General features: G+C 42.2%; 1 protein-coding gene across 1 annotated transcript; it reads right to left on the reverse strand.

Moving 5' to 3' along the window:
- Positions 1-500: 500 nt before the first annotated feature.
- On the reverse strand, positions 501-19,616 carry LGALS9 (galectin 9). Its single transcript, XM_083174167.1, has 10 exons — positions 19,481-19,616; positions 15,954-16,042; positions 12,112-12,313; positions 10,929-11,048; positions 10,276-10,320; positions 7,886-7,927; positions 6,954-6,995; positions 5,160-5,248; positions 2,132-2,297; positions 501-829 (listed from the first exon to the last, which is right to left on the reverse strand). Exons 1-10 carry the CDS (start codon positions 19,505-19,507, stop codon positions 683-685), a joined length of 969 nt encoding a protein of 322 aa, XP_083030293.1. The 5' UTR covers positions 19,508-19,616; the 3' UTR covers positions 501-682.
- Positions 19,617-23,678: the final 4,062 nt, after the last annotated feature.

Consider the following 23,678-nt stretch of genomic DNA (forward strand, 5'->3'; position numbering starts at 1 on the left):
ATCCAATTGTGAAGCATTGGGCCGAGTGAAATTGGATAAAAAGTGACAAATTGTATGTGTTTTACCTCCGATTTAGAGGTCCGATGAGAGCTGGAGATTGCAAGGAGTGTCAAGAAGATTTATCGGATCCGGCAGCCCTTGCTGGGATTCCATACGATACATCGTATGCAAAAGTTTGCAAATAATGTATTGTATATGATTCTGTCGCCCGGGAAGCTGCCGGGGTGGTTCAAGAAAGACCATATGCGACCTCACCACCTTAGAGAAGTCTCATAGTGTATTTGTATTAACAATCATGAACTGCTATTTCAATTCTCCCGTTACATAATGAATCATGTGTTGTGATGTTGGGTAGGGGATATTATGTTTGGGATTCTTTAACTAGCATTCAGGCAGCTGCTGAGATTCCAATGCCAATCTAACTACATCCCATTTTGTAAAGTTGTGAAAGTTGTATTTAAGGGAGTTTCAAATATATTACCTTAAATAAAACCAGAATATTGCCAGAAAATATGGTATATTTTATTTTCAAATTATTGATGTTAACAATTTTAACCAATTACTTATTATATTTTTACAAATAAAACCAATTTTAGAGGTGTTTCTTCATCATCCAAAGAATATTAAATATCCCATAAAGGCATCAGAGATCGTGGTATAAAACGAGAGCATAAAAGAATAGCTAGACTTGGACATGCTGCAATACAACGTCGCCATCTATCTGCAGAGTGTTAATCTGCTGGAGGTTCGTCACTCGGTGATTGAAAGTGCACACATGGTGACCATTCACAGTCACTTTGAATCCGTGGCGTTCACAAATAATTTCAAGCTGTGAAAGAGGAGACATTATTAAAGACATACAATGAAACGCCTATCTAGATTGCACAGACACAATACATATACCATCATAGATAACATTGTTACCTTGTGCCCCTTACCGCTACTACTGTTACTACCAGTCCTAACTGCGTGTTAATTCCCCCCCTCAAACACACACACCTACACAGTCACCCATGGAAAGCATTGTAAAAATATTTAAGCAATAAAATTTTGCATGACAAATATTAAAAATAAAAAAGGCGAGGACAAACACTCAGCAGAAAGAGGTTTACACCAGGATTTCCCAAACTCAGTCCTCGTAGCACTACGACAGTTCAGGTTTTAAGGATCATGGGGGAGATTCTCTATGCAAGAAATGCGGTAAAAACCCCGGGTTTTTACCGCATTTGGGATGCTGTAACGCAAGAGCTGTCCTTTGCTATCATTATCGCATATGTTAGAACATATGCGATAATTATAAATGCGATGGGCGGTGAAGGGGGGCGGAGATTCTTAGAGAATCTCCCCCCATATCTGATCAAATCAATATGGCTGAAGTACTGCGACGTCTGTGTTGGAGCATGGATATCCTTAAAATCTGGACTGGCTGGGTGCCTCCAATAATTCTAAATAAAAGGTATATAAGCGGTCAGCATATGTGTATAAGTGTGATTCATGGTTATTGTGACTTGATGGTCTACATGCATATAAGAGACAGATTCAGCTCTATGGACATCCATTGGGAGTGCATTACATACATCAGTTGCTGTAAGAGAATCATTGTATCAAATGCCAATTATGTCATAGCATCCTATGAAACAAAACACAAGATAGATATTCTGACTTGAAGGCAATTGTTTTTTAAAGACAGTTTATATGGTTCTGGGCGACAGATGTATCAAGTTTCAAAAGTGATAAAGTCGAGAGTGATAAACAACCAGCCAATCAGCACCTACCTGTCATTTTTCAAACACAGTCTGTAATAAGGCAGGTAGTAGCTGATTGGCTGGTTATTTATCACTCTCCATTTTATCACTTTTTGAAGCTTGATACATCTGGCCCTGGGAGAGCATCCCCTAAACCACAGGTTCTAAAACTCGGCAATCAGGACCCCACACAGTGCATGTTTTGCAGGTTAAAGAAGATCAAGTGAAATAATTAGCTCGACATGTGGATCTTTTAAAATGTGTCAATGAGTAATGAGTGCCCCTGTGCACCTGCCGGGTGACCTGGAAAATGTGAACTGTGTGGGGTCCTGAGTCCCTTGCGATTATGATTATATGATATGACTAGACTTTTATGATTAACTCACCGCAAAGTTTTGCCCTGGTGCAAAACCAATTCCACTGCCAGACAGCTGGCGTTCCTCTTTACCCCAACTGTTGTTCAACTGACTATTCCGTACAAGAGCATTCTCATCAAATCTTGGATTAAAATGAAAGGCTATTCCACCGCCGAATTTCAGATTCACTTGAAATCTGTAGAGAAGTTTTGGAATCATGTTAAAATGTATGAAGACAAAACATTTCTCGTATACATTTGAAAAAGACAAGCAAATATCTTTAGACTATCAAACCACAACAGGTAGCTTTTAGGATTTTAAAATTACCAAAACCTAGGACTGAAATGAGGAAAAGGGGGGACTGGACTACACACCCTATTTTTAACCCTTTGCGTGCCAACATATCTGCGAGTGATGTGCAAAATATCCACTACAAATGGCAGTGTCGCTCACATTTGTTATATAAATTCAAATAGACAAATAATAAAAGTATACGCACATTTGTAAGCGCTCCGTGTGTACCCATATAAATTAAATGGATATCACCAGGTTTAATGACTTCAAGCATGATAAGTTCACAAGATATTGTCCACCGTTTTTCAGGTATATAACCACAACATGAAAAAAAGAGTCTCCCAATACGCACACTTTATTTCAAGTGTAGTGAGGGAGACATGGAAAAAGAACAAAAATAGTGCAAATATCTTCTGAGATAAAAAGTTATTAAATATAAAGTTCCACTTCCAATATGGAGACAAATAAAACAGCACAGTGTCACTCCTAATGAAGGAAAGCATCTCTGAAACGCGTTGAGTGTGCTTGCCAGCACACCATTCCTTACTGAGGACTGTGACTGCTTTCCTGGGTATCCTGGTTGGAGTTAGCTTCAGTTCCAGACATAGGTGCCGATTCTGTGGGTGCTTGAGTGCCCGAGCACCCACGGAAATTGATGAGCACCCACCCGCTCAGCAGCGGCCCACCCGCCCATGTCCCTTTGCACTCACCCTCCCTCATCACTGGCACAGGTACTGTGTGGGCATTTAGTACCTGCACTGTGGGGGCATTTATGTATTTGGCACTATGGGGGCATTTATGTATTTGGCACTGTTGCCATAATTTGAATATTGGAGACAAATGTGCTCCGTAATATAAATCAGTATTATTTTGTGGCCACACCCCTTTTCCATGAAGCCACTCCCCTATATTTTTGGCTTGAGCACCCACCAGCAAAAACATAAATCGGCACCTATGAGACTGGACGTTCTTTGTTGCACACTAGCAAGCTGCATGGCTGTTTTTTTTGCGCACTAGTTCTGGGATACCCGTTTTTTCTATATAAACTCAAATAAAAAAATGTTCTGGAAAAAATATATTTCCTAAATTAGGTAAACATTACAGGTCGTTATAATGAATATAAATGTTTGTTTGCCAATTTTCACACCTATTTTGACAAATGCACTTGGCACTCAAACATACTTAAACATACTAAGAGGTGTTGGCATTCTGATGCTGCTAGCACCAGATAGGAAAATAAATGATGCAGGCACCCAATTTAAGCACCAAGAATAATGAAATTAATTTGAATACACAATTACATATAACATGGAGTATAATTGAAGATTTACACACATTTGGCCAAAACATAGGCCCATCCAACAACGTTAAAGTAGCCTGTAGTATGTGGAAATAGCCGCAGTTGCACACAGAATATATACAAGTCACACATCCGGCTGTGCTTTAGGAGAGGATGAGGCCTGTGTGCAGCCTCCTCTGTTTGGTCCCCTTATTCTCTCCTGTAGTCCCAGCTGCAGCGTCGCACTAGTGCATAGCGCACTAGAGGGCTCTGAATTTACTGCACATGCGCACAATTCTGAAAAAATAATGGCACCATGGGGATTTCTTCAGCAATTGCAGCAGTGATACTGCCTCCATCGCGGGACTCCAGAGGGGTAAATATTAAAAAATTTGCAGTGTGGGTCCCCCAGGGACACATCATTTTAATCAGCAATGTTTGCTTGTGCATCCTATTCACATAACAATGCATGAAAATACAGGTTTTTCAGGGGGAAGCTGGTAGCTCTCATATGCCCTGTGTGTCATGAATCATTGCATATAGAGGCTAGAGGAGGAAGGTCGCATCTGTATGTAACAGCCTTAGAGTCTGTCTGTATAGTGGCAATCCTTCACAGGGCAAACCGACCTGATCTTTAAAAACACTGGCAGATTCGCAGAGATTCCCGAACCCTTGGCTTAATACAGAAATGTTTACTTACATCTCAGTAATCTCTAGTGGGGTGTCTTGCACACAGTAGCCCCGAGTCGCAGCCTGATTGACAGGCTTCTGGTGTTTGGGGGCACCAGAGCTGGACAGTATTTCTAAAAATGGGTCCATATGCCCTATTTTCTGGGAGTGGTGAGATCAGTGTCTGTGTTTTCAGATACAAAATTCCTGAACCCATGAGCAGCCTGGCGATCCTGTATAACCTGAATGTGCTTATGTAACTTATTGGGTACTTTCCTGTATCGGAAAACTTTAATAAATGAAATTCATATATTTGGACACTATGTACTTCACTCTGTGCAGACGCTTTGATTGATGCGTCAGTTTATGGAGCACCGATTTCTGCACTGTTACAGCTGAAAAGTGTAAAAGAAAGAAAGGACTGTACAGCCATCCTTGCCCCCCAATTTTTTAAATGCCAAAAGAAGATTTTTATTATGGGCCTTTTAAATATCCATCTAGATAAGTGACAAATGGTTCTAAGAGGAAATTATATTTTATATATTTTTTATATTTTTAGAATTAAAAATAAAAAGTTATATGCATAGAAGCTGTCATTCATCTTTATGTACACACTTCCCACAAAGCAGAACAGCACCACCTCCTGTGTCATAAAGGGAAGTGCAGGACCTCATTCTTGACCTCTATGAAATGCACCAATGCTGGTTTTAGTTTGAAACAGAATGTATACGAAGTGATGTAAGGCAACGCTTGTTATGCACAAATATGGTGAACACCTAAATAATAACTTCTGAAAATAATGTTCTCAATTTTTACCTCTTTGGATGGCCAGGGATAGATCCTCGGATGACAATCACCTTGTTAGGAAATAAGCCTCCATGGATGCTAGTCTGGTATGGGATTGCCTAAAGACAAAATCTATTATTGTATTTATTTGTTTTCATGAACTGGAAAAAACCCGAAAGAAAACCTAGAGATATACAGCAGAATCTCAAGCATACAAGTCAGACCAAGTACGTAATAGTACTGCAATCCAAACCCAAAGAATATAGGGCAGTGGTTCCCAATCTGTGTGCTGTGGCACCCCGGGGTGCCTTTGGGGTCTTGAAGGTGTGCCCTGCATTGGTGATTCATGACCAATTCAAAACATTTTATGACCAATGATATAGGCAAATTGTGGCCAAAGAGGAGTAAATCATGTCCATTACCACATACCTGACTCTAAGGATGAGATATAAACACAATTTACTTAATTTTATATTTTGTTTGGATTTTATCAATGAGAAACTTTTGGACTAGGGGTGTCTTGAAAACATTTCTGATACTCAGGGGAGCCGTTACTATCACCTGACTCCCTACTGAGAACACAGGCAGTGACATCTCACTCAGTACACATCGCTGATGCAGCACCAAATAGTCTTGGCGAATTACACACTCAAAAACAGCGCTGGGAACACCTATGGGAACGCCCAGGACTTCAGCAGCCACCGCCTCTTTGGCAGACGGTGAAGGAAATAAAAGTCAGTTCAGACTGAACTTTATTTCTTAAAGCAGGAGAAATAATTTGATGATTGCTCCCCTCGCTTGGTACTGAGGGGATTTGGCAGCAGGGGGGGGGGGGGGGGGGCACACATTCGGCAGGGTGCCGTTTCAGTGCTCGGTAAGCAGCAAACTTCGCTGCTTACCGAGTCAACAAGAATTAGTCCCGTGATCAGCTGAAGTTGCCTACTGAGTCTATGTTTTATCTTATTATCTCACAGTGAAAAGAAAATATTGAAAGGGTTTTACTATAAGTCATTTTGCAGGTTTTAGACTTGCACATAAGGGAATTAGGAAAAATATTACTTTATTATGGTAAGATTACGTTTCAAATAAAAAAAAAAACACATATTAAAAATGTAATACTGGTCACTAGCCAGAAAATGTAAAAATGTGGATGGGATTAGTTACCTGACACCAGAGAGGCCTCTAAATTTATTTAGTCTTTGATTATTGATCTTGACCATAGCCTGTTTTTTTAATAACAATTATTTAATAGAATTATGCCCCAAACCAAGTCTAATGTTGGCCATACACTACAAGAACAACTTTCATTCAACCATCCAAGTAGTTGTTAAGTTGGACTGAAAATCTGCTACTGTATGGGAGCAAATGGCACTCAGCTACTTGAGACAAACCCAGAAAATGGACAAAAACATTCAAATTGTTTAAATCAAACAGATTCAACTACAGCACATTGGGGGTTATTTTGGTTCACTCTTTCTGACAAGTTCCTTCTTAGATGGACAAAACAATGTGCACTGCAGGGGGGCAGATGTAAAATGTGCAGAGAGAATTAGATTTGGGTGAGTTATTTTGTTTCTGTGCAGGGAAAATACAGACTGCTTTATTTTTACACTGCAATATAGATCTCACTTTGAAGGCAAAGTACATGTAACAAACTCATTAACTAAACTAATAACTAAATGATTAAAGGTTAATCTGTTCACTATCACTTATTGAAATGTTAACAGAAAAAAATGAAAGTTGTGGAACAATAATGGGCACTCACTCAACTGTCTTAACTAAAGTGTAAGGCAAATTAAAATTTAACATGCCACACATACTTACATAATTTGCTGCTTGATATTGGCCAGGTGGAAACTGGTTTGGCTGCAATCAAAAATAAATCTATAAAAGAAAGGCTATCGGCTACAGCAAACACAAACAAACACACACACACCTACTTGTCATCAAGAAACAGATACACCGATATAAAGATTTCGGTACTTATGTAATATCTGGGCTCCCGTTTTTCTTATGACACCGCGTCCGCTCGCCACGCTTCGGGCTCGGTGGCTCGCTGCGCTCCCCACACTATATAAAATCAGCTCCATGCGTAGTTGGATAGTAGGGGTATGAAAAAATGGGGTGCATTTAACATGGGAGCCCAGATAATACATAAGTACCAAGATTTCTGTATTATTGTTGAACATGTGACTGTTGCTTAATAATAAATTATAAAAATGTGTCAGAACAGGTAATCCTTTTCCAACATTTGTCCCTTGCTCTGCTAGGTTTGTAATGCAGAGGCAGAACTCTGGGAGGCAATGGAGTCATCTGCCGCTGGGCTCCTGCTCCCAATGGGGCACCTCTTCTACCCTGCATGTTTGAATCACTTAAGTGAAAGCTGTCTATAAGGATTCTGTGGCTGACTTCTCCTCTTAACAGGACTAGAAGTTACACTCTCGTAATTTTCAACATCATATACATAACATATTTTTATATAAAGTGTAGGGGGAGGGCACCAATTTGTATCTTGCCTCTGTTGTAATGTACATGTAAAAACGACTGTATAGCAACCTAAATGACAAAGCAGAAAAACCCACACCAAAAAGAAACAAAACCTGAAAAAGGAGGAATAACAGATTGACTTTATCAACTGATTGGCTAAACCTCATGTGCAAATTAAAGAAGGCCAATACAGATTTTTCTGCCTGTTGCAGTAAGGGTTGTATGACAGATTATTTGATTAACATAGCAACTGTGTAGTATAATCTTACAATATATCCACCACCAAGATAATCCTGTGGAGGGAATGCTGGCTGAAAGAAAGAAAACAGAAAACAGGAACAAAATTTGTATTAAAGAAATTCTCAAATCTGTTTTAAATTTAATAAGACAGAAGAATGCATGTAAGCGTTTAGAATGCAGAGAGTTGGGCTCATGTAGAGTTGGACGCAATTTAAATAAGACATGCAGGTGTAAATTGCACCATTCAGAACATATGCGTTGGTGGCAGCTTGTCGCTGTACATTGGACTTTAGAGTCTGATTCAGACCCGCTTGTTGTGGGACAAATTAGGCCCCACCCCCATTGGTCGAGTTTGAGCGTGCAAACCCTGGGGGCGAATGGCTTCAGTGAGTTTCACACTCGCCAGGACGTTCACTCCAGGAGGGGTGGGAAGGGGGCAGGCAGGGGAGAAAGCAGGGAAATGCCCATATGGCCATGCCTATAAAAATGCTGGTCGCACCCCTGCAGACACAGGCGTGTTAATGCCTGCTTTGGCCGGGCCCCGATCTTAGAGAACAGTAAGTCCTGTCTTACTTTTCATTCCAAACACAGGAAAAAAATAATTACCAAATGATTTATCCTTTGTACGGCCGAATGCGAGGGGATGTGTTATTCCCCTGGCATGCCAGTGAGGCGGTTCGATCTGTGTGTTGGGGGGGGGAGGGGTAGGGGGGGGGCAGGGCAGTGTTTACCTGTTTGCTATCCTGCGAACATACACAGCCTAGTGAACAGGTCTGAATCAGCCGCATATGTTAGTACATATGCGCTGGCATCACGGCGGCCAGGCAGCGAAGGGCGGTGATGTATATTAGTACATCCCGCCCAAAGAAAGATATTTTTATGTTTCCAGCGCCAGCAAAGGGACACCAGTGTCCAGGGGGGGGGGAGTTGGGAGTCCCCCCCCCATAACCCTTGAATAGATGCAGTGCGCATGCACACAGTGTCCAAAATGGCGGTGTAGTCTCGCGGGAGCATGGTGAGTACAGACCACGCCCCCCAAAATTTTGGGATGCGCCTTCTCCACGCAACGGCGTCCCTCCTCAATGTTTGGAGGTATGTTACTATTTCTGCTCTATTTATTCCCTATTTGAGGTATAGAGGGTTATCATAGGGGTGTTCTTTACAGCTTCTGTATTAGGCATTGTGAATATTCCATCTGATCCACCTATGCAATTACATAAATGTTGACGTCTGTATGAACTTTTTGTGACCATTTAGTAACGTTAACAGCTTGCATTGAATTCCGTCCATTTCTACATGAGCCGAATAGTGCCCCAGTAAGCTCATCACCACATTTCAGTCACCAAATTAGCATTTTCTTATATATTGTGACATTAACTGGTGTTTTCTAAGAATAAGTCAAACCTGCTGCAGTGTCAGAAATCCTTTTACCTTCTACTCCTTAAAGCCTGGGGCTGCTCAATGCAGCCTTCTTTCCAGTGACTCAGGGGTAGATTTATTAAGCTTGATGAAGTGATAAAGTGTCTGGTTTTATCACCGATCAGCTCCTACCTGTCATTTTTCAAACCAAGCCTGTAACTTCACAGTTAGGAGCTGATTGGCTGGCTGTTTATCACTCTCCATTTAATCACTTTTAAAGCTTGATACATCTGGCCCTTTATCTCTTCACCAAGCTTAATAAATCTACCCCTCTGGGAGAAGTAGGAGCAGGAGCAAAAGGATCAGTTAGAAACATCAGAATGGGGTAATAAATACAATGGATCCGCAGTCCAGGAAAAACCTTATGACACAAGTCTATGCTAATCACGACATGTTATCCACTCTATGCAAAGAAGCAGCGGTCACATACTCACATTAAGTTCCACACAAGGATGTGGACTACCAGCTTATACCACATGTAGCTTATCTCACTGGCCCAATGGAAACACTGAGTGAAGGAGCAGAGGGTCACTGAAGTGACAACTGTGGTTTCTAACTAACCCTTTCGCTGACACTCCTCCCTCTGTGGCTACTTTGAATTGGGGGACTTAATATTTAGCTCACTCCAAATTACAGAAATGTTGGAGATGTGGGAAAACCTACTGCATTGGTTTGGGGGAGCATCCCCACTGAAGGAAAGCAGCATGTGGGCAATACAGTATGTAGCAATAAAGCAGTGATACTATACTTTGCAGGCAGGGGTTACACAAGAATAAAAGATACATTCTTTTAATTCTCGAAAACAATGTGACACTCACAAATGGCTACTCTTAAACTTATTTACCTATGTATAGAAAACTAAGCACATTCATGGTGGAGCTCACTGCTGCATGCGGGATAACATAAGCTCATCCTGTACAGTAGAAAGTTTAGACATTTTGTACAAATGTACTGTCAATTATGACTAATTGCAAACTGTTATGTGAAGAATCAAACTTACATTGTACATTTGTGCACCTCCAAAATTCTGAGGAGGGAAGCCACCCTAAAAACACAAACATTGATATGTTGTTGACAGACATTTTAAACGTGCTAATTTACCCCTTTCACACTCTTCGTAGCTCTTAACCGGTATATTGCCAATTTTTTTAGCCTTTAAAAACGGTTACCGAGCTGCAGTGTGAAAGCACCAGTCTGTATTTACCGGTTACAAATACCCGGTATTTGAGTCCTACACGGTTCAGAGACGGTTTTTATGCAGTGTGAACGGCTCTGAACCAGTATATAGGACTCAGGCAGTAGCTATGAGAGCACAGTGCATATGTAATGAGCCACTCATTACATATGCACATACGTAATGTGCAGTGCATATGTAATGAGCCGCTCATTACATATGCACTACGCTGTCTTATAGCTACTGTCTGTCCTGCTTTCACACTGCAAACCTGCTTGAGACCCAGTATTTATGTGCGGTGTGAAAGGGGTTTAAATCCGGTTTAAATACCATTTCAAAATACCGGGTCTCAAACGTTTAGGCAATGTGAAAGCAGCATAAGTCTAGAGTAGTAGTTCATATTTTCCATTGGAGTAATGGAAATGTATTTAATAGACTAACAAAATGTAACAATATAGTACAGACATTGTAGTGCTTACCCCTTGACCTTGTATGTCGATGCTTGCAAGACTAACACAGCCATTTACAACTAAGGTGTTGACTCTATGGATGGGAAGTCTGTGATGATACTCCAAAAAGTGATTTCTATTCACAGAAACCTAGAAGAAATGTAAGACAGCATACAATTTGTATCTTTGTATCCAAAGGTTGCCTGAGTGCAGCGACCAGTCAGTATGCATGAGCCTATACTCTGAGCCCTCCATACACTCCAAGGTATCTTTAGTCACAACATGAAGTCAGCCGAATCAGATCAGAAAAGCTCAATAGCCATCTAGAAAGTTTTTTAGCCATTGAGATTGTGAACAGCATCATACACCAACTGATAATTGCTTATGGTTTGCATAATTATCTTGCATTGAATGACCAGGGTTAAATATTAAAGTGGTTCAATGTAGTTTACAGTAAAGTACAGTAAAGCATCCTATATAAAACCTGTATCTCTAAGTGCACATACCAATGTACGCTAATTCCCTAAACATACCTAACAGTGGATATTGTTTAGCATATAAAAGGGCAATGAGAAAATAGGGACCAGTCACATACAGTAAATTGTGGATCATGAATTTACTTGTTTTGGTTTTTTAAAGGTTTCTTTTTTCTTTAGTGGCAGAGTATAACATACTGACAAGGTTTGCATTACACAAAACTGTGTTCCTGATGACGGGGTTCTAATCCCGTAACGCCGTAGGATCGAATAAAGGACATTTCTTCTATTATTGCAAGCCTGTTTGAGTGCCGCTGCCCACTACTGATCTTTATTAAGACCCGGAAGGTGAACAGACGGCACTCATGATTTTTGCAGTAATAGGAAGCAAATGCTGAACTTCCACATTATCAGGAATTCCTGATGACGGTTTTCAATAAAGCTCACACATGGAAGAGTTCAATTGCTTCTTACTACTGCAAAGTCCGTGAGTGCTGCATGTTCCCCTTCTGCTACATTTACCGAGGGAACGCACCTGGCTAATTATTATACAATTTTAAAACTGCACATGCCGAGTGATTTGCAAATCACAAAATAACATATTTCTATTATTAAACCTAAAATGCTATTTAATTTTAAAGCTAAAGATTTGATGTCTTCATAAAAGAGCAATAATTGTAATTCTGAAATGAACAAAAATAAATTGGGCAGTGTACTTGCTTGCATGGATCACCTACTTTGTATTCATGGCCTGAAACAAGGATCCGGATTTCAAAAGGATGCCCTCTATGAAAGGGGAGCTCCCGCTTGTTTTCTTCCTTCCCCCAGTTTTGGCGTTCCTTGGTGTTGCAGACAACAATTCCACCATCAAAACGTGGATTAAAATGGAAAGCGATATCATCATTTCCTGACGCCCCACACTGGAAATTCACTGCAAACCTAGGAATTGGTCAGATGGAAATAAAATATCAGGAAATGCACAGGCAGTGTACACTATGCTGGTGAGATTACCATGGTGTGATAGTGGGAGGGTGTTGCATGAAGAACTGTAGTATTGTGCTTTGGGACACTCATACTCACAAATACCAATCCAGGTTAAAAAATAACTAGCTGTCAATATCAAGAGGAAGCTATTTTATTATGAAAACACATCTTAATGTGCAAATAACAAGGAACCTGGAATTTTGTATCCTTTAACCTTTTCAGTGGTATGCCTGGAAATTTTCCTGGCTGAGCTGCGCTGAAGGAGCCGGCTCTCCCGGAAAATTTCTGGGCATGCCACTGATAAGTAGGTGTGCCTCCAGCTGTGCACCACTGGCGCAACACCTACAGGCACAAGCGTCCCTCACGTCGCTTGCCCCCCACCGCCCTATACCTCCCTGGTGTATGCGGATCACCAGGGTTCCCCTGCGGCTGGCCCTTTCTGACACCAGGCCCTGCTCGGGAACTTCAGGGCTGCTCGGGAGCCCTCGGGCACCTTAAAACACAGGTTTGCACAGCTGTGAATTTGCACACCGGGCTATTGTGGATAGACTGTGCATGCGTATGGCCAGTGGTATATGTGCGCAAGGCCATCCTACAATAAAATCCTGCTCGTTTTTTGATCACTGGCCGTACTCAAGGTGATTGACAGGAAGACGGAGTTTGTGGGTTTTAACAGGACGATTTCTGGGAGCGTGCCCAGGGGTCTTAGGGAAAGCCATGTGACGTCAGCTAAGGATCCGAGCAGTCTGTTTCTATTGCAGCTGCCAAGTACGTCTGGGACTCTCATTCACACTACAACAGGGGTTCTCAAACTATTTACTCTGGGACCCCTCAGACAATAAATATTATTAGAGGACCCCAGCAAGTTACCACAGAATGGCCACAACATGTGTGGTCAGTAAAGTGAAGTGACCGCTTTTGTGACAGGGAGGCAGTAGGTAAAGAGGGAATGGAAAAGGGGGAGAGGGAGATAGAAAAGGTAAGTAGAGGGTGTTTACTTAATGAGTTATCCCCTGTCCCCCCCTCAACAGTTCGTCTGATGGTCAGCAACATGGAGTCGTGACCCCGTGCTGAGGTGGTCGGGACCCACAGTTTGAGAACCGCTGCGCTAAAACTTCAGGAAATTCCCAGATAGGTGGCTTTTCCAGTGTCTGAATTTGGTGCATACAGGTTTAGTATCCCTTATCCAAAATGCTTGAGAAAGAAGCATTTTGGATAACGGATTATTCCGTATTTCGGAATATTTATATATTTAAATGAGGTATGTTGAGGCATCTTACATTTATGTTTTATAACTACATCAAACACATGAAATACACACAAATATATTTTTTTTCTGCATAAGACAAGGTTTTAAAACATCTATCTGTGGCACTGAATTTGAATGCCAAGCAATCATTTTCTATATCTGAAACCGAGGAATGGTAATACTGATAGTGGGAGCACCTTACTAAGAAAAATAATTACCCTAGTACTGTAAGTAGCACGCTTTAAACCAAAATGTATTTAAATAGTAACTGAAACCACACATTTACCATTACATGAATAATATGGTTGAGTATCCCATATCCGAATATTCGTTATCCGAATTATTCCAAAAACCATACACTCCAGAAAGTGAAAAAATATTTTTTTTTGCTAAAAACTCACTGGGGACATTTGTAGCAGCACTACTGAGGACATATGTAACTGGCACTATATATGTGCAAGACAATGATTGCTTGGCATTCAAATTCAATATCTGAGATAGTACACAAATTTTGTTTCATGTTTTGAAACCTTGTTTTTTGAACAAATAAAATATATTTGTGTGCATTTTATGTGGTTGATGTGTTTATACAGCATAAATGCAAGATACTTCAAAATACATCATTGAAATATTAAAATATTCTGAAATACGGAATAATCCGTTATCCAAAATTCTCCTGGTCCGAGTATTTTGGATAAGGGATACTCAACCTGTATATATAACGGTCATCTTCAAATACAGGTTGAGTATCCATTATCCAAATATCCGTTATCCAAATTATTCTGAAAACCATATTTTCCAGAATGTACTTTTTTGTTGTTGCTAAAAACCTACTGGCTACATCTGTAACTGGCTCTACTGAGGACAGGATATGTAACTGGCACTAAATATGTGCAAGAAAATTATTGCTTGGCATTCAAATTCAGTGCCTGAGTTAAGCTGTGTACACATGAGGCGATATGATTGCTGGTGATATATTGCTAGCAATATATCGCCAGCAATCATATTGCTCAGTGTCTCTTTTTCATCAGCGATGAAAAGGAGACACTGCTACAGTCACGGAGCAGGGGGGAGCGACGCGAATGGAGGATGGAGGGAGCAGTGTCACGGGGCGAGGGGGAGAGAGACCCGAAGGGAATCCTTCTGCCGCTGATCTCCCCGGTGCTGACCTCCTGCTCAGCCGGGGGAAGCCGCTGGTCGCAGGAGCATGCTCCTGCGACCAGTAGGGAGTACACACGGGAGCGTGCAGCTGGCGATTTATCGCCAGCAGCACTCCAAATCACTGGCAATATGGTCGCTCAGCAACCATATTGCCAGCGATTTCAGCCAATAACGCTGCTGTGTCTACACACCTTTAGTACACAAACTTTGTTTACAGGTTTTTAAACCTTGTTACATGCACAAATAAAACATATTTGTGTATATTTCATGTGGTTGATGTGTTTATACAACATAAAAGCAAGATAACTCAAGATACATCATTCAAATATAAAAATATTCCAAAATACGGAATAATCCGTTATCCAAAATTCTTCTGGTCCCAAGCATTTTACATAAGGGATACACAACTTACAGCACTTTTACAGTGAATTAATGGTTATAATAGTATGTTTAATAGGACAGAGGTATTTATCAAGGAACGCATTACACTTACACAACGTAAATGATGACTTATGAAGCAACACGAACACTCCATCTATTGGCTGCCAATGCACAAAACAGTTGAATCCCCCTCCATAGAGTGAGGAGCAACAATAGATTTTTATATAGGATGTTATAATACGTTAGTAGAATTTCATATAGTACAAAAATAAGTCCTCTTTATTGTATTATGGGTTGCAAACATGTTTTACTATGATACTGTATAGTATTCTTACAGTACAGATAAATTGACAAGGTTATATTCAAACTGAGGCTTTTTATATCCACCGTAGATTATCTTCCTAAGCAACATATAACATTGTTAGTCTATAAAAGTTATATAGGGGTTAATTATAAAGGTATGTATATATGATTGCTTAAATCTAACTTTCAAAATTGTTCTACTGAAACATGACACAACTGTTACTGTGATATCATTTGTTTGGTATTTCTTTTTGCATTATGACTTTATGATGTATATTATGCTTAGGACTTTACTGTGTTAGAGATGATTTACTAACATGTTCATGTTTGCAGCCTTTGAACCAATAAATTGGTGCATACATTTGCACTGTAAAGAGACCGTTTTTTAACTATAGCAGCACTGGTTCTATAGATGATAGGTCTAATATCCATGCTTCCAGTTATACACCCTGCATATCAGTTGAGCATTTAAAACTGTGCTTTATCATTATATGTACATACCGATCGCCTGAAGGGAGTACAGTGCCATTGATAACAACCAGTGTCCCATCACTGAGGCCATTGTGTAAATGGGTGCTGAATGGAACTTGCTGAAAGAAAGGAGATCATTGTGACTAAAGGATATTCATATATAAATTGTATTCTAAAGGAATGGCATATATAAATAAGAATATATATTGTATGTGTGTGTCTAATTTACAGATTGCTTTGCTGATTAAATATACATACAGAGCCAGTAGCGCACGCAGGGGGGGTTTCTGAGTACCCAGAAACACCCCAGGAGTCTAAGGGCCCTAGCTGAGGGTCCCCTCTTTCCATGGGTGCAAGAATTTTAAAAATCGGCCCTTGGGAACCGGAGATATCTGACTTCAAAGCAGTGGTCCCCATCCAAGCCTGTTAATTGCTCTTCCCAGTCAGATATTTCAGGTTCTGTCTGACTTGGAGTTTTTCTGAGGGTAGATTCCAAAATCTGGGACTCTCCCCCTTTGATGGACACTGGTAGCTTGTCTCTACTGTTCCCACAACCAGAGATATCAGCCTTCCAGCAGCTGGTTACTGCTCCAGCTCCACACACCTGGTATGTAGTTTTATATTCTCGTTGGCAGATTGCTCTGCCTCCTGAACTCTGATCCCCTAGTCCCCAATACCATTTGGTAGGGGGGATTCTCTAGTTTTGAATTCCATTAAAATCTATTTCTGGGAACTGGAGATATCCGCAGTCAAGCAAGCTGTCATCCCACCAGAAAATTATGAATAATAAGCCCACTCCACTATACACCCCTCCTCTGCATATTAAACATCCTCTACCACCCTGGAAGTTATGTATCAGGGCCCCTTCATTCAGCCCAATGCCCCCTTCTCCCACCCCATCTCCCACCATCTGTGCAGTAAAGGGGTAATTAGTGGAAATTACTGATCCAGGCCCTACATGCTGAGCGGTTGATATAATACCCCCTACCACCCGGCGGAAATCAAAGCTTCCCCCACCCCTACCGCTGGAGGATTGGTAGGTGCCCCAATACATTGCTACGCCCAGGGGTCTACACTGCTGTTGACGCCCCTGTATGTATATATATGTATGTATATGTATATGTGTGTGTGTGTGTGTATATGTATGTATATATATATATATATATATTTTTATTATTATTATTATTATTATTAATATACATTTGGTCTATCTATAATACTTTAACTGACCCGGCATATACTGAGTCACTAAAGTGTCCATCTCCGTGCTTTGCTCTGCCCCTCTGGAAACCCCCTTCTGAAAATCCTGCGTTTGCCCCTGAAAGCATCAAACTAGTGCTAATGTGCTGTGGCTATTGCTCAGCTGGCTCACTGGGCATGCGTGAGATTTGGTGTCTTACAGGATCTCACTTGCAACCTGTCAGCTGTCGATATCAGTAGCTACAGGTGTTGGAATGGTTAGAGCTACTAACTGTTCATACATTGCCCCCGCTATTGGTGTGCTATATTGTAAATAGCAGCACCGATAATAACAGGGATGCATAGCGCCCTAGTACCCTGGTCACCTTGCATGCTTCTCCTACTTCATAGAGTGCATGGGGAAAATTGGTATTGGCGCAGATAACAGTGCAGAAACTGCATCCCACTAACTGTATAATGAGCAGTCATACATTTCCCCTCTGTGCCTAGGGACTGTAGGGTGGTTTGATGCTCTTGCAGGGGTGCCGCGGGTTGGTGAATCAGGACCAAATGAAATTATTTATGGTTAAAGTGATAGGCAAAACCAGTGCTAGTGGCTGCCAAATTTAAACAATGTGGACAATCAGAAGCACAACTGTCCACCACCACATATACACCACCACATAACTGATTTTAAAGATAAATTATTATGTAATTATTTTTTTATATTTATTCCTGAAGTTCTCATTTGTTTTAGTGGCCATCTAATTCTAGCAGGTTTTCTACATGTACAGTAGAAGAGTTTAAACTTTAGTATGCTCTCCCCACAGCTACCAAGGTGCCCAAGTTAATTAGATATTTTTCCACAGCTACACATTGTTCCCAATATATATATATATATATATATATATATATATATATATATAAATCAGCGTGATTCTGGCACTCACTGCATACGCGGTATACTTCTCCCGGTGCCCTCCGTACAGTTGCTCAAATCATGAAGTAACTGAATGTAGACGGTGATGCGGCGGCACTCGGACAATAAATACACAAAGAAACGGCCTGATTTGGCAAATCAGGCCGTTTCTTTGTGTATTTATTGTCCGAGTGCCGCCGCATCACTGTCTATATATATATATATATATATATATATATATATATATGAGAAGTATAGAGTGCGCTATGTGATATCCACCACCCTTTACATACAATTTTATGGCAGACCAAATAATTAAAATTTCAAAAAGAGTTTTTATTTCTCAGACAAAGGTTTCATGGTTCAGTTCATCCAACAATGGAGTACCCGACACGTTTCGTCATAAATGACTTCATCAGGGGAAAGTTTTTTCTAAACCTTTGAATACAGGTTAAAGGTTGGATCCTATTAAAGGATAACTCTTGTGTCAGTAAATGGACACTTTTTTCCAGCAGAAAAACGGATTTCAAAGGAAATATAAAATGTTTCCAACAATGATTTGGATATTCCAACAGGTAATAAGCAGTGACCTGGATCACTAGAAGGATCCTGTGTCACCAGTGTCTGAGCTGCTAGAACTTACCCACTGTGGTGTGTTTTGTTCTGGAAATCTGAGTGAGTGCCGCAGTATGCGTCCAACTTGATTATTGTTTGTGCTGAACCCTGGTAATATTAAACTGGATAGACACGGGGTTCCGGTTTGTGGATAACTATATATATCATCTATATATATGTCTAGTGTCCACGTGTTACCGAAACACTGCCATCTGTTGGAAGCAAGTGAATCTACATCTAGCTTTCTAAGCACTTGCTTTCAGCGGGCTTACTAGTGTATATATTTAAATATTTTACATTTATAAAAGTTTAGTATTTACATAATGATAATTTGCATTGCTATCAGGTATAGATGGCTATAACATATCAGGTAGACCTTTTTGCACTGGTCAAACCTATGACCAGATTTAGCTATCTGCCAGAAACATTATTTTGCAATATTAAACATTGCAAAGTTACCAAAGGCCTGACCCCACTGTGCAGGGGGGCTGGGTGGGATTGCAACATGAACATTTCACATTGCAATGCGGAACAGCCCAATGCTAGCAGTCAACCCTGGCGTGTACAGTATCCGTCACATGACTGTAAATAGAACCAGATGTACAGTATAGCACACTCGCATCCAAACTGCTGGAGAGAGCCCATGCGAAAAGACGGCTATGTAACACACATTCGCTAACATGTCGCCACACGGGAGCATTATTACAGTGTGTGAGCCCTGGCCACACAGCTCTGTGCCGAGCATCACAGTCAGTGTAAGTTGCTGCAGGCAGGATGCGGGACGGGTAGAAGTTTGCAGCAGAGTGAAACAAATCGCCAGGGGTGCGGGGCGGCTCCTACTCACCGGGTTGTAGATGGGTCCGTGTGACATGCTGCTGCTGGGGAGATAGCGCTCAGGGCAGACGGTCCAGGCAGCTAGGCTGCTGCTTCAATCTCCGGATGCTTTTATTAACGGTACGTGAGATCCCTCCCAGCCAGCGCCCAGCCTACTACCCCTACACACATACAGTATGGGCAGAGCAGCGGTATGGTGTGTGGGACTGTGGGGGCGGCATGCCCGCAGCTGGAGGTGCACAAATATTTCATCTGACAATAAATAGACTATATACGTGTTTTTTTTGAATGTATTCTTCACATAAATGTTTATTGTTGCCTGTACTAGTAATGCAGGTAATATGTGAGGGCCACTTGCTGCAGGCATGGTTTGTGGTGAGGTTAGTAATGTAGAAGTGCTTTAGCTTCATGCAGCCCTGTAATTACCCACCCAGTGGTGCTCCTCACATCCAGTTCTGGGACACAAGTTTCCCATATCTGCTTGCAGAGGCACAGGTGCTTTAAGGCCCATACACAGTAGACAATATTGGTCACAATATCGTTCAGAAAGGGCTGTGTACGCTGTGCAACGCTAACGATGCGTGTCGTTAATGACCCCGTCCCTCATCCAAGCACGTTTGGATGAGGGAGGACATCGTCAACGACGACCATGCTGCAGCATGACCATGGTTAGCCCACCCCGCAGTCAGCTCCATTGTCTAAGGCAGGGGTGGGGATCCTTTTTTTGCCAAGGGCCAATTGTATGGTGGAAAAATCCTTTGGGGGCCATATGTAAAAATTTCTCTTACAAATTGTCCTGCTGCAGCCGTCCCACGCTCCGGCGGCTGCCGCTGAATAGGACTGTCAGTCTCCGGTTGCTGTTAATTAAGAGGAAACTCGCAAGAACTACCGACCTCTCGCAAGAAGTCCCCTGTACTTGACTCCCGGCAAAGCCACCGGGTGGGTAGGAGGGCCAATCAGACCTGCTACGGGGGCCGCATACGGCCCCTGGGCCTGAGGTTCCCCACCACTGGTCTAAGGTATCAGCAAGTGTGTATGCACTTGCCGATACCAGTCCCTCACACCCATAGGCTAATCTAGGGGGTGGACCGGACCACCCATTAGCTCATTTTGTAGCTGAGGGATGGGGCTTTCCAACGAGCCCAGCCCCGTGTCTCTAGCCCCCTGGGAACCGGAGATACTGCCAGGCAAATCTGGAACGTTTTCTCTATAGGGTAACATGGGACCCGCTAATTCCGACCCCCACCCAGTTCAATGGCTGCCAGTTCCCCCTCCGGCATCACTGAAGCTCGAGGTTGATCTCAGTCGAACCCAAATCGCTGGGCCTTCAATCTGATACCAGGCTGGATCCATATGGGTTAATTGGTTCCAGGGATATTGAGGTTAAACCGTTTTTATTTTATTTTTTTCATTTTTTAAATGTAATTTCATGACTGTTTATGTTCTTTGAGGGCAGATTTCTCTGGAACCAAACAGCCCAGTTTCACGGGTCCAAAATCATTTGAAGCCAAATTAAAAGTTCTTCAATATGATACTGGTCTCATGTAAATGGGTCAGTTGGTTCCGAAGATATAGCTGGTTGGTTAAAGGGGGGTAGGGAGAGGTGAGTGGATATCTCTCCCCCTCACACCAGAAAATGCAGGGACTAGGTTGGTGTATAAGGTGTCAGCCTGGGAATGTCCCTGCATGATCCTGGGACCATATTCCCGGGTAAATCCCTGCATTTTCTGTTGTGAAAGGGGTACTATTTCAAACAGCCGTGACCTGCAGTGCTCTGAATACAGCCGGGTAGCTCCCTGCTCTCTGCCCAGCTGTCAATGACTGTCACCCCTGCAGCTTCTTCTTCCCGCTTTCACCTCAGCCCACCCCCCCTTTAACCATGTGGTGCCGGTGCCCGGCGTGCTCCCCCGACATCACGCACAACAACAGTGCGCGCAATATTTCAAATGTCCACTCGGCTAGAGGGAACACCAGGAGGGGAGTGGGAGCGTGCTCTGCGATGCGCTCTGCTCCTCTCCCCATAGAAGCAGCTGCACCCCTCTCCATCTCTCCCTGCAGCAGCAGCGAAGGCTCACATAAAAATTTACAGTAAGTGGCACTTTTGGGGGCATTGCTTAAGGGACGCTACAAGTGGCGGTATGTGGGGGCATTACGCATAATGTGTGGCTCAATGTGTAAGGGGCATTACGGTGTGCAGTATCATGTGTAAGGGGCATTATGTGTGCAGCATCATGTGTAAGGGGCATTATGTGTGCAGCATCATGTGTAAGGGACATTATGTGTGCAGCCTCATGTGTAATGGGTACTATGGTGCGCAGCATCATGTGTAATGGGTACTATGGTGTGCGGCATCATGTGTAATTGGTACTATGGTGTGCGGCATCATGTGTAATGGGTACTATGGTGTGCGGCATCATGTGTAATGGGTACTATGGTGCGATCAAGCAAGAACCCCCTAGCAATGAGCACGTAGGTAAGCAGCACTTATGTGGCAAATATGTAATGGGCATTACGGTTTGTTATATAGAATGTAATGGGCATCATGATGTGTGGCACAATGTGTAATGGGCATTATGGTGTGTGGCCTTATGTGTAATTGGCATTATGGAGTGTGGCTTTATGTGTAATGGGTATTACGGAGTTTTCTAAAATGTGTAATGGGCATTACTGTGTATGGTGTAAAGTGTAATACCACACCCCTTTTTTGTGAGGACACGCCTCCTTCAAATGAGGCCACACCCCCTTTTTGGCACGCGGCTACGCCGCGCAAAGGTCCCCCTGCTATTATGTCTAGATCGGGGACCACCCATTACCATAATTCTAGATTCGCCTATGCTCACACCAAAGGCATAACTAGACCTTTGTGGGCCCCATAGCAACATTTTGAAAGGGGGCCCCCTGCACTCCATGAAAACGAGGTGGGAGGGAGGAAGATTGGGGGTTAGCTGAAGGGAGAGGGGTTTAGGGTAGGCACTTACTAGGGATTCTGGCTTCCTGTAAGTCAAGCTGCAAGTGGATTGCATTCTATATGCATTTTCAGTCACTTTTTCCTCTTGCGCCTGCGCAATATATAAAATACGCAAGCGGCGTAGTCTGATAATCACTCAATTAGAGTATATGCAGATTAGCAATGCATGCTGAATTAGCCCATAGAGTGTAAGATCAATGCGCGTTCCAAGGTCCTTCATACCCGCGGTAGTTCCGCCACTGCCTCACACCCCCCCCCCCCCGCGCTTGGTCCAGCCGCCGCCAATATCACCGTCGGTGGGACCGTCATAATGTGTATGGCGCTTTACTGACACATTATTTAAGATCTGCAGGTGAATGAAACGATTTAGCATGTAGGGCAGTGGTTCCCAAACTGTGTGCCGTGGCACCCTGGGGTAGCGTGGAGCACTTGCAGGGGTGCCCTGGGTTGGTGGTCCAAGACCAATTCAAATTTTTTATGGTCAATGTAATAGAAAAATGTAGCTAGTGCTTTTAGCTTCCAATCATAAAATATGTGAACGAAGAGAAGCCAATCCTGTCCCTCACTACAGTACATTACTGAAGCAGGATGACATTGGGCGGGATTCTCTAACATTTTCGCCCCCCCCCCCCCCCCCTCAGTTTGGGAATCACTGAGCTGGGTATACTCTATATAATCACTGAGCTGATTTGGCAATAATTGGGTGATCGACCTGATTTATCGTGTAGTGTGTAAGCATGAACATTTTGTCCAAACACCTATAAAACAATTAAAAAAATGGCTATTTTCTATTATCTGATTGATCGGCCTTGACAGCAAATATCGACCAACGGGTTCAATATCGTGCAGCGTGTGCTTTCTCAATCTGTCCATATATTCTGAGGTGTATCCAAATGATCTCATCCTCCTCATCTTCCTACAACCCAATCTGAAATATTAAAGAAATAAAATCACTTAATGTATAGCAGATATTAGCACCTTCCATTGGCAGAAATATTGTCCCACTTGCCACGTAAACCCAAAAATAATCCATAGATTGTACCAATCCTTATGGTGCCCACCCAATGGGTGATTCTCAGATGCGTATTGAACTTTTTAGTTCAAAATGCATCGCTTGTAGTTCACATCACAATGCGCGTTTTAAGGTCCTTCATACCACAAGCCAAAAAAAGTATGTGCTGCCAGTACTTTTTGTACTAGATTGCATCGCATCTAGTTCAAATCACACACTGTTGTAGCG

This window comes from Crinia signifera, chromosome 2 (assembly GCF_055691185.1).
Source record: "Crinia signifera chromosome 2, ASM5569118v1, whole genome shotgun sequence".
Taxonomy (NCBI): Eukaryota; Metazoa; Chordata; class Amphibia; order Anura; family Myobatrachidae; genus Crinia; species Crinia signifera.

Coding starts and splice junctions, on each gene's coding strand:
- LGALS9 (XM_083174167.1), bottom strand. CDS start 19,507: ATGTCACACGGACCCATCTACAACCCG. Junction 11,049..12,111: donor TTTCAGGCCATGAATACAAA/GTAGGTGATCCA, acceptor CATTTCTTCTAG/GTTTCTGTGAATAGAAATCA. Junction 6,996..7,885: donor ATCTTGGTGGTGGATATATT/GTAAGATTATAC, acceptor TTTTGATTGCAG/CCAAACCAGTTTCCACCTGG.